The sequence below is a fragment of the Mus caroli genome, chromosome 8 (genome assembly GCF_900094665.2).
Source record: "Mus caroli chromosome 8, CAROLI_EIJ_v1.1, whole genome shotgun sequence".
Classification (NCBI taxonomy): domain Eukaryota; kingdom Metazoa; phylum Chordata; class Mammalia; order Rodentia; family Muridae; genus Mus; species Mus caroli.
This window is the reverse complement of record NC_034577.1, coordinates 75,988,107-75,999,826: the sequence shown is the minus strand read 5'-3', so window position 1 is coordinate 75,999,826 and position 11,720 is coordinate 75,988,107. Positions and strand designations below refer to the sequence as shown.

Below are 11,720 nucleotides of genomic sequence, written 5' to 3'. Positions count from 1 at the left end.
CAAAAAAAAAATTTAATAAAAGGCCAGCAAGGTGGCTCAGCAGGTAAAGGGACGTGCCACCAACACTGAGTACACGGGTAGTTTCCCCAGGAAGACGGAAAGAAAGAACAGCCCAAGAACTGAGTACTTTGTCCTCTACATATGTGAGTGCAGGGGGGTTTCGTTCCGTAACTCCACAGGGTGCGAATCTCACTCCACGCGGACTCATCCCGCATGGTGGTGCCGCGGCGTGTGAGAGAGAACATGAGAGAAGGAAAAATCCAGTTCTCTCCAGGACGCCGTGCAGACTGTCCAAAGAACTGTAACACCAAACAGACTCGAACAACCCGAAACAGCACTTAGGCTCCCGAGGGCTGGAAGCACCAGAGATTGGAGGGGCGTGCTCGACGATGGAAGGGGCCCCGCCCCGGAAGCCCTCTCCTCCGGCTAAGACCGGCTGCCCTTGTTCTTATATGGGCATCCGGAAGTGGTTCGCGGCGCCAACCTACGTCATTACATCCAAATTTAGCCAGGGAAGTCGGCCGGCTGCAGTGGCGGGAAGCCTGCCCGCTGGCATGGGGGTGTTTCTTAAAGGGCCTGCACAGCAAATGAAAGGGGTTATTTGAATTTTTTCTCCCTTCTGCAACTAGAAGCAAGTTTTACTTGGGAAGTGATGCAAAGTGGAACCGACGTCTTATTTTCTTTTCTTTGTTACTGTATGTTTGTGCGCGCGCGCGCGGGTATGTGTGTGACACCGTATAGAAGTCTGTTCTCTTGTACCGCGTGGAACCGGGAATCGAACTGAGTTCGTTAGGCTTGGCAACAAGTGGCTCCACCCACTGAGCCATCTCGACCCAGATATCTGTCTTTCTTGGAGTAATTCCGCTCACGAGGGCATGAAGGCAGAAAACTGCTCTATTGACAAGGGAAGATCGCAGGCCCTATGTTCATTGGGTCTTTCCACCTTCCACCCATGTCCAGAAAGGTGGAGATAGAAGGGCTGCAGGCTTTAGTTGATCCTTTCGCCATAGTATAATCATATAATCATTCGTTTAGTAAATATCGGTCAGGTGGCCGCCAATTTCTCACCTGGAAAACTGTATCTTCTATGGAGTGGAGGTGAGAGATAAGAGACTTTGAATAAAAAGAGAAAGTTCAACATTGTAGTAACTGGCGTGTAGTAACTGCTTAATAAGTATCAGCGTTTTTACTGTTCAGAAAATATTAATTAGCAGGCTGGTAGGCAAGATGAACAGTGCCCTCGGGGAATGTACCCCGGTCCCGGGTTTTCCCCACTGCAGTCAGATTACCGCCCACTATCCGTCTCGTTGGTGGGCCTCATCCTCTGGCCCGTTGGTGACTCTGAAAACCCAGAACCTAGTGTCTTAAGGCGCAGTAGGGAAGTTCTTCCTTGCCGGTAGTCAAGTCCTTTTTCCTTCGAGGCGTAAATTTATCCCTAGTGCTTTAAGGACTCGCTAGCCACTGTGGAAAGCCCGGATGAGGCCCTCTGGTTGGGCGTGGTGTTGCAGTGACGTCACTCTCAGTATATTAAAAGGCTCCGGCTTGCTGCCCTCGCCCGAACGTCTAGCAGAGTACCTGCTGCTGTAAGTGTATCGTCTGGTCTGCACCGCCCGTCTTAACCCATTCTCGACTTAACTACTCTCGTGGAACAAGCATGGAAGTACAGAAAGAAGCGCAGCGCATCATGACTCTGTCGGTATGGAAGATGTACCACTCTCGCATGCAGCGAGGTGGCTTGCGACTCCACCGGAGTCTGCAGCTGTCCCTCGTTATGCGCAGCGCTCGAGAGCTCTACCTCTCAGCCAAGGTAGAAGCCCATCAGCCCGAGTTCCCGCCATCCCGCAGGGCCCTTGACCCTCGCCTGCACCCGCCGCGGGAAGCCGAAGTTGCAGTGAAAGTAGCGTCCCCCGAAGCCGTGCAGCCTCCGGAGCCCATGGATACGCAAGAGGAAGTGCTGCGAGTCCAGGAGACCCCTGCGCTCTGTGACCCGCCCCCCGCTAGAGTCAGCCGCAAGCGCCGGAGCAGCAGCGATTTGAGCGACGGTAGTGATGCCGGACTGGTACCAAGCAAGAAGGCCCGTCTAGAAGAGGTGGAGGGGGAGGCGACGTCGGAGGTTCCCGATCGCCTGCAGCTTCCTCCGGCACAAAGCGAAGGTGCCTTCCCTAACCTCGCCCGCGTCCTCCAAAGGCGCTTCTCCAGTCTCCTGAACTGTGGACCCGCCGTGCCCCCGCCGACGCCCCCCACGTGCGAGGCCAAGCCAGCCTGCCGCCCGGCCGACAATATGCTCAACGTGCTGGTGCGAGCTGTGGTGGCCTTCTGAGAATTACGAGCGGCGCCACCAGAGCGGAGAACGCACACCCGAGGCGGAGGCCAGCGGGGGCCGTGAAGAAGAGCCGCGGCCCGAGCTGCCGAGAGGCCAGGGGAAGGACTGAGGAGCGAGGGGCGCGGGCGCCTTCTCCCAGACGTGCGTCCATAGGTGCTATTAAAGGACTGTCCCTTCCTTGGCTTGGAGAAGGGACGCCTAGATCTTGAATCTCAGGGTCGAACTCTCTAGGGGCCGGGCTGCCCTTTCAAGGCCGTTTCACTACCATTCGCGTTTCGGCCCCTACAAGTGGGTACGCTTGTGCAAGCGGTCAGAGTTGCGTCATGGGACAGACGCGGGTGCTTCCTGTTGCCTTGCGTGGGTGTGGGGCCGGGAGGAGGCCAGGGTGTGGACCCGCCCTAGGGACTGGGAAGTGACTTGAGTCACCTCGCCCCCACAGGCTGCTGTGGGTGAGCCTGAACTGAACCAATCAAATCTTTCTGCGATCAGAGTTGAAGTGGCTGGAGACCCCTGGACCGGTCAACCTAGATGATCGCCTGACGTGGACCACCGCGACCGGTGGGCGGCTGGTCGTAGTTGCTGCGGTAGACACAGCTTCGTCTGGCAGGAAAGAAAAAATTTTTTTTTTACCAGCGTGTTTAAGAAAGTCTGTTTACTTTTCCCACGGTGGGTTGTTTAATTACCAACTACCTGGAGTTTTACAATGTCAGCTAGGAAAATAAAGACCATCGGTGTAAAACGTGCGGCTTGTCTGGCTTGATTCCCTGGTGGGGGAGGGGTGGGGTTAAGGGGTCAGCCGCTCCCTAAGCCTCCGGAACTGGTTTGACTGGGTGCGGAGCCAGAGGGAGGCCGGGCCCCATTTCTTTGCCACAAGTTTACCTGCTTAAGCTAGCCCTGTAATTTGGGAGTGCCTTAGAAATTAACAAACTCGGAGGGAATAGTGTGAGGAAAGCTTAGTTTACAACAATGGGGGGGAGGGCTATCGGGTGCAGTGTTTCAAGAAGAGCTGAGGAATTTTAAATGATGGCGTTTCTCCCCCTGACCGTAGGGCCCCCACGGGTGGAGTGGCGGTGACTGAACTTTGAACCTGCTTTCAGCCCTTTACACGATTTCTTTAGTGTGGCTCAGGCGGATAACTGAGTGCTAACTTAAAGTTACCTGTCTATGAAATGTTCCTAAGACGAGCATAATGCCTAAAGCCCTCAATGCTATCACTGGGGAGGCAGAAGTAGAAGGTTCGAGGCCATCCTGGTCTACAGAACGAGTTCCAGGACAGCCAGGGCTACACAGAGAAACCCTATCTCGTAAAAAACGAAATAAATGAACCTATAAACCGCTTCCCCACAACACCTAGGTTTTAACAGTGTTAACGCTAGTGGTTCACGTTTAATTCAACTGAGTTTCGTGGGTAGACCAGCTCAAGAAACAGCAAGTCCCTAAATGTTTTTAAGTCGGGCAGGGTGCTCTGTCTAGGAATGGGACTGGGATGCAGGCCCGCCTTTAAATCCCAGAAAGAGGAAAGCAGAGGCGCGTGGCTCTCCAAGAAGCCAGGCTAGTTTCCCTTCCGGCTGCGGGTTATCCAACCAGAGAGAATTTCTCTCACTTTGGTTTCCGACATGCTTTAGGCATAACCTGGGAACGAGGGTAGGAGGGAGCTCCAGGCTCTAAGGACAAAGGAACCGCAGGTGCAGGAAGCTCAAGGAAAGCGCCCGACAGCAGTCCCCGCCTCCTCCGGCCTCTTTTGACCCTAGGGCGGAGAGCTGGAGGGAGGGGATTGCTCCTAGAAAGTCCCAGCCCCCAGCTTCTCCTTTCCTCCTAGAAAGGGTTCAGCACTCCCAGGAGACCCAGCCGAGCCTCTACCAGAACTGATATCTTCTTGAAAACGTGGAGGATCCCTAGCTGCCCACTTTGTCTAGACGCTCGAGTTCTCGTGGAACTTGGACACAGAAACGTGGCCAGGCCTGGGAAGTCCCTGGTGGCTAGGGAGGGGGCCTCTGTGTACATCCTGTCCCAGGAACCGTGGGGCCCTTCCTTCCCAGGGAGGTGGTTTGTTCAACCCATACCAGGACTTCCGGTGCCGCAGTCACTGTAGGTTGAGGACTGAAAGCAAGTCTTCAGCTCCCGCACACATTCTCGCAGGGGTGAATGAGCTACAGGAAAAACTGTCACAGTTACAGCCTGGACTCCCAGCACTTGAGAAGCTGAAGCAGGAGGATTAGTAAATTCAAGTCCAGCCCGGGCTACACAGCGGATCTGTCTCATAATTAAACAGAATTAAATAGGGTGAAGCTCTATAGTTTGAGGCCAACTTAGATTCCGTGGGACCTCGAAGACACCTTATTACTGAGGGAATGATGGGTGGGTAAAGCTTGCAGTTTGAGAAGAACTGCTAGCTTCCAAAGCGTCCTGGGGAAAAAAAAAATCACTGAATCAATAAACAGTCTTGAATCAGAAGCCAGCAGTGCTGATAAGGGAGGCACTGAAGCCCGGGTTCCATCTTCCAAAAAAAAAAAAAAATCCAAAACAGTGTATACAAGGTCTGGAATCAGCTCTTGGGTTTCAATAGACACCCTTTGTATTTACCTTGGAGGTGTATGTGTGCATACTGGGAAATACTGTCTCCTGTGCCCCAGGCTGTTCTACAACTTTAGGATGGTTGACCCTGAGCTGGGCCTTCTGCCTCCCTTGATTAAAGTGCTCTGTCTAGGAATGGGACTGGGATGCAGGCCCGCCAATATGCAAACACTGTTGACTGACCCATCTCCACTCAAATCCAAATTGTGCAATTCTAAATGGATAGAATCACTACCATTACTGTTTCAAAGTCTCCCAACCCCAATAACACTCTTTCCTTCCTCTCCCCAGCCTTCAGCCACCAAGAGTCTACTTTGTGTCTTGCCTGTTGGAGACAGCTCAAACGAGTGGAAGCACTCACCATGTGACTGATTTATGTCAGGCTTCTTCCTGTCTGAATCAAGTCTGCCAAGCTCATCAATGCTGTAGAACATAAAAGAATCACTTACTTCTTCTATATCTTCATAGTGTTCTTATGTATAAGGTTCACATTCATTACCCATCTACCTGCTGGTGAATATTTAGGTCATCTCTACTGCGACCTAAATATTGATTGAGAAGTGCTACAGGCATGTGTGTTCAAGTGTTGGTATAAATGTCTGCTTTTAAATCTTTTTGTTTGTTTGTTTGTTTTGATTTTTTTGAGATAGGGTTTCTCTCTGTGTAGCCCTGGCTGTCTTGGAACTCACCCTGTAGACCAGGCTGGCCTTGAACTTAGAAATCCACCTGCTTCACAAGTTAGGCAGAGGCAGGAGTTAGAAGCCAGCCTGGTCTACAGAGTGAGGTCCAGGACAGCCAGGGATACACAGAGAAACCCTGTCTCAGGGGTGGGGGGGTGGGGGTCGGGGGGAGGATTTGTCTTTTTTGTTTTCTTGGGTGCTTGCTGTTGTGTTTCGTTTTTGGAAACAGGGTCTCAAGCTATTAAGTCACAGAGATCAGTATGACTATACCTTTTGACTTCTGGAATTAAAGACATGGGCCACTCTACTTCATTTGTTTGGTGTTTTTCTTGTGGCAATTGTTTTTTTGGAAAAAAAGGCCTCACTGTGTAGCTCCAGCCGACATGGAACTCCTATATAGATCAAGCTGGCCTTGACCTCCTGGCAACCTTGGCAGCTTTTAAATTGGCTACTGCTCTCAATTCTGAAGTCCTTTTGTTTTGTATTTGAAGTATGGTGTCATGTGGCCCAGCGTGGCCTCAAATTCACTAGGTAGCTGAGGATGAAATTCAACTTCTTTTCCTCTTTCTCCCTGCCTCCACTTCCTAAGTGATGTGTTTTATAAAGTTAAGGCTATGTTTTGTAGAGCACGGTATGGTGTGGTGGGAGGGGGTGCCTCAGTGGGCCCATGCTAAGTCATCCCACCCCCCACCAGGGTACCAGCTTTGGAGGCATGGGAAGCAGGGTTGAGAAGGGAATAGAGGTAGGAAAGAGAGGAGACAGAGAAGGAGAGAGACAGAGACAAAGACAGAGACAGACAGAAGTATTCTCCAGAAACATGTGGAGAGGGAGGGAGAGGGAAAAGGGGGTCAGAGAGGGAGAAGACAGCCAATTCCCTTTATAGCAAGCCAGGCCTACCTGGCTGTTGCTAGGTAACAGTTGGGCGGAGCAGAGAAGGAATGCCAACGCTACTAGGATTGCAGGCACTAGGATTGCAGGTGTGACCAAGACCATGCATGCTAGGTAAGCCTTTTATCCTTTGACATGTTCGGCCCCCTCTCAGCTCTTAAAGTTCACTGAGATGCCATGGATGGAACCCAGGACTCCCCACATTCAAAGTACACCTCCAGACACCTTATTTTATTTTACTTTTTTGAGATCTTGGCTTACTAAATTGTCCAGGGTGACTCTGAACCACCCTGTAGCATAAACAGGCCCCGAACCCTGGTTCCTTCTGCCTCAGCTTTCCTAGTTAGCTGGGATTAGTGGTAAGCAATCACCACACAAGAGTCTGACATTCATTTCAGTTATTATTGTTTCATGTGTATATATGTGCCTAAGAGTATACATGTGCACTGTGCACTTGCCAGAGTTCTCAAGTCAGAAGAGACATCAGATCCCCTGAAGTGAAATAAAATGTGAGACAAACACTTGTCCTTATCAGTAGCAGTAAAAGCTGCGCTCTTATCTCTCCCAGCTCCTAGAAGTTTGTTTTGTTTCTGAGACAAGGTCTAAGTAACCTGTCTCTGCCTCCCAAGTGCAGGGGCTAAAGGCATGTGCCACCACTGCCCATCTGTTACTGTATTTTTTTTTCCTTAAGAAAGGAGGAAATTGAGGCCCTAGGAGGGTCTACATGCAAGATACCAAGATACCAAGGAACAGACATAGCGCCCCCACCCCTACACGTTTCAATGGACAGGTAGCATCCAGGTCAGCTTCCCTGGAAGGGGCAGGCCACAGGCCACGACTAGTCTGAAGCAGGAAGTGTCCAGACCGGTTTCCAGGGTTCTTGGACTCTGGCAAGGGCCACTGCCCTGAGGCAGGGAGACTGCAAAACCTGGCTTAGCAGTGCAGGGTGGAGCCAGGACTTGACACGGCGAGGAAACGAGTCAGAGGCGGAGTTCCGGAGCTCTCGAGCCTAGTCGACCAAGTCTAGGGGGCCGATTACGTCAATCAGAGTCAGGGTGGGACCTGCAGACTTCGCCCCTGCGTGCAGTAACTTGCTTCTTCTGGGAACTCCTGGCTTCTGCCTCCGCGACGGCCCGGGGATTCCCCACTCGCCAGCACGCCACAAGGTCCCGAGAGTGGGCTCTGTTGCAGCGCCGGAAGAAGGACCTGGAGGCCCCGGGCAGCCAAAGGTGGAATGCACTAGCTTGCAGGAACGTGAGGCTCAGATGCCTCACGTTGCTTTGAAGTCTGCTAACGCTCCTGCCTGTATCTGGAGAACTCCAGAATGTCTCGTCTGACTCCGTGGAAGGCTGCTTCCACACTCGCCTCCTAGAGTTTACCCAATTGCCTGTTAAGCTGACCTTGGGTCTCCTTAAAATCGTAAACAGAGAAGCAAAAGCCACACACGTCCTGCTTCTGCCAGATCCTTCCAGGAGCCTACTTCTCAGTTCACGGCCCCTTCCTGCGCCCCTTTTTTCCCTACAGCCTTCAGTTTCCTGGCTTGTGGGCCTCAAAGTCACTCCTCCTCCCGGCTAAGAATCTGGGCACTTGGCGACCCCTCCCCCAGGGCCCTGCCTTTCCAGCCCGCCGCCACCCAACTGGCACCAATTAATTTCCTCCCCAGCCCGTCCACTCACATCTGGCCGCCAGCTGCTCGCCCTAGCCCCGCGGGTCTCTGGGGGCTCCCAGAGACGCTCGCAGTTCTTTTCCTGAGCCCACCCACGAGCCCAGACCACCCCACCGAGTCAGCAGATTTGAAAAGGCTTCCAAATGTCTAAAGCAAAGATCTGAAGTCAGACCGAAGAGGATGCGCGAAGCTTTCGGACCCACAAATGTATGGTGGGGGAAGGAAGAAGACAGGTTCTCCCAGGTACCTGAAAGCCACAGACCAAAACCTTCTGGCTTCCAGATGGGAACTGAGAGAGTGCTCCTCCAACTCATCAGCTCCCTAGGACCCTGAAGTGACAGCCATGCCCCCCCCACCCCCATCCCCGCCTCCCCAAGCCCACTCCAGGCTGCCCAGTTTCCTTTTCCTGTTTGCCTCCCCAAGGGTTGGACTAGAGAGAGCGCCGGGCCCCTTTGAAGGGGCTCCTGGGAGGGTCTTCCAGGAAGAGGGGGAGGGGACAGACTGGAGAACAATAAGACCTCTGTGGCTGGCCAGTGGGGCGCCAGTTGCATCCTGTTAACCCTTCCCTCCAGTGGCGGCCTTGGGGAGCCCCTCCGAGCCCTGGCCTCTTTGGGGAGTGGAGGGTGCTCTTCCATATTTAGTTTGTGAAAGTGTTGAGGACAAAGGTGTCCTGGGTTAACTGGATTGCCTTTCTAGCTTGGAGCAGGAATGCAAATCCCGCAAGTGCCTGCACAGGGCTGGATTTGTAGCCTGAGTTTTAGTGCAAAAAATCGGGACCTTTTATTTACAAAAGGCCAGGCTCAGCCACCTGTCTCAATGTGCCAATTAAACTAATGAGTAGGGGTTTAGAGACGGTCCATCGTGCTTAGTGTGCAAGCATACTGATATGAGTTCAAATCCCAGCACAATGTAAAAAACAGGGTATAGCTGGGGGAAAAAAAAAAAGGGCAGGATGATCCCTGGGGCTGACTGGTAGCCAGCCTAGCTTCAAGTTCTTGTGAGACTGTTGCAAGAAAATAAGGCCAGAGTGATAGAGGAAGGCACTCTACTTCTCAAGTCTCTGGGTGCTTTGCACAGTGACCACATGTGGAGAAGGGATTTAATTACCTCACCTGAAATGAAGGGTCCTAGAACCCTAAATTTATCTGAGATTATAGACATGAGCCACCAGGCCCAGCAAATTTTAGGGTTAAATACAGGAAATTTTGAGGCAGGGGAAAAGAGGTGTGCCTGATGGGGCTGTTCCGGTCCTTATTACTTTAGCCAGCAGGGGTGACAACACATCAAGCCCAGTGGTGACACATTCATCAAGCCCAGTGTTGCAGGCTACATGAAGGGCAAGTATCTAGGTTCTTGTGTCCCAGGTCCAAGTACACAGGTTAGAGAGAGAAACCAAGACAGTTTATGAACAAAAGGCCAGCAGGGATTCCAAAGATGGCTTGGGGAGGGGCATCAGGTGCTCTCCAGGAGGGCATGTGCTGGGGTCACTTGCTAGCCCACAACAGTCTGTAACTCTAGCTCCAGGGGGATCTGTCTGTCGCCCTCTTCTGGGCCCCAAGGTTACCTACACAGCCTGCAAAAATCTACCCACAGACACACATAGACATACAATTTGAAAATCTCAGCACAGCAGATCTCTATGAGTTTAAGACCAGTCTGGTCTACATAGCAAGTTCCAGATCAGCCAGAACTGCATAATAGAGACCTTGTCTCAAAAATAAATGAATAAAGAAATAAGTAAATAAATGATAAATTTCTATTTATTGAGGCACAGTGGTGCCACTCAGGAGACAGAGACAGGTGAATCTCTAAATTTTAGGCCAGCCTGATCTTCAGAGCCAGTTCCAATCCAGTCAATGTTACATAGTGAGATCCTGACTTAGAAGCCTTTAAAATAAATATAGTCTGGTGCCCAGAAATTCCTATCCTCTTCTATCCATCTCACTGACTAGGACACAAAGCCTCATCCAGTGAACAATTTAGGGTTCAGTCATGAGCATATATCCCCTGTAATTTTCTGACTCTGAGTCCTGAGACAAGCAGCTGCCAGCTGGAGGAGAGAGGGGCCGTAGCAGCCCCTGCTTATCTGCAACTGCAATGGAATCTAATCACCCTCATACTGAAAGAGGACTGTAATAATATTTCTAACAGCTACAGGATGAGATCTTGTCAACAACAATCTATCTCTCAGAAAACGCTGTTCTTTCCTTCTCTCTTTTCCCAGTGCTGGGGGAGAAATCTCTCTACCATTAGCCAGCCACGAGAGATACCTAACACTTTAATCCCAGTATTTCTGAGGCAGAGGCAGGCAAGCAAAACCGTTGTCATCTATAGAGCAAGTTCCAGTCTAGCAGTAGCAGCTGTTAAGACTCCGGGGAGCCTTAGCTTACCAGGAACCCCCTGAGTGACCAAGTGGAGCAGGGATCCATGCAAAAAGCAAGAGGAATTTATTGTTCCAGTGCACTGGGGTTGTCCCAGACTCGAAGGAGAAGGCAATCCCCAGCACCCGTACAGCGAGTTTTTATATGGTTTCCAGGGGCAGAATGGGGCATCAGCAACTAGATACAATATGATTGGCGGAACAGTGCACCCTTTAAACTGATTGGTCTTTAGGGAATGAGGTGACAAGGACTTCTCTTGTCTGAAGGAGGGCAGCAGTCCGTCCTGAGGAATGTGTTCCCACCCGCAGGTCAGTTCCACCCCGTGGTCTGAGAAATGTTAATTAGCCTCTCCCTTCTGGAGTGTAAGTGTTTCATGACCTTCCCAAAGTTCCTAAGTGGATCTTTTCACAGCTACATAAAGGAGACCTGTTTAAAACAAAACAAAACGGGCTGGAGAGATGGCTCAGCGGTTAAGAGAACTGACTGCCCTTCTGAAGGTTCTGAGTTCACAACCATCCATAATGAGATCTGACGACCTCTTCTGGTGTGTCTGAAGACAGCTACAGTGAACTTACATACAGCAATAAATAAATCTTTAAAAAAAAAAGAGGAGAGATCTCTCAGTGGCTTAGATTATTTGTGACTCTTGTAGAGAAGGGTCCAATAGGTCCAACACTCTCAATTGACCAGGAAACTCCAGTTCCAGGGGATTCAATATCCTCTTCTGAGTCTGAGGGCACCAGTCAAGAATATGGTACATGGGGCCTGGGACCTGGGGCCTGGGAAGATGACTCGGCAGTTAAGAGCACTGACTGCTCTTCCAGAGGTCCTGAGTTCAATTCCCAGCAACCACATGGTGGCTCTCAACCATGTATAATGGGATCTGATGCCCTCTTCTGGCATGACAGGTATGCATGCAAATAGAGCACTCATATACATAAAATAAATTAATCTTTAAAAAAAAAAAAACATGGGTAGCCGAGCGTGGTGGCGCTCGCCTTTAATCACAGCACTCGGGAGGCAGAGGTAGGAAGATTTCTGAGTTCGAGGCCAGCCTGGTCTACAAAGTGAGTTCCAGGACAGCCAGGGCTACACAGAGAAACCCTGTCTCGAAAAAACCAAAAACCAAAAAACAAAAAAAAAACAACAAAAAAAAACCCATGGTACACAAACATGCATACAGGCAAAACATTTACACACATATGGTA

General features: G+C 51.0%; 1 protein-coding gene across 1 annotated transcript; it reads left to right on the top strand.

The window, feature by feature from the left end:
- Window positions 1–1,006: 1,006 nt before the first annotated feature.
- On the top strand, window positions 1,007–3,066 carry Ier2 (immediate early response 2). Its single transcript, XM_021170339.2, has one exon. The coding sequence runs from the start codon at window positions 1,655–1,657 to the stop codon at window positions 2,318–2,320; it is 666 nt and encodes a 221-aa protein (XP_021025998.1). The 5' UTR covers window positions 1,007–1,654; the 3' UTR covers window positions 2,321–3,066.
- Window positions 3,067–11,720: the final 8,654 nt, after the last annotated feature.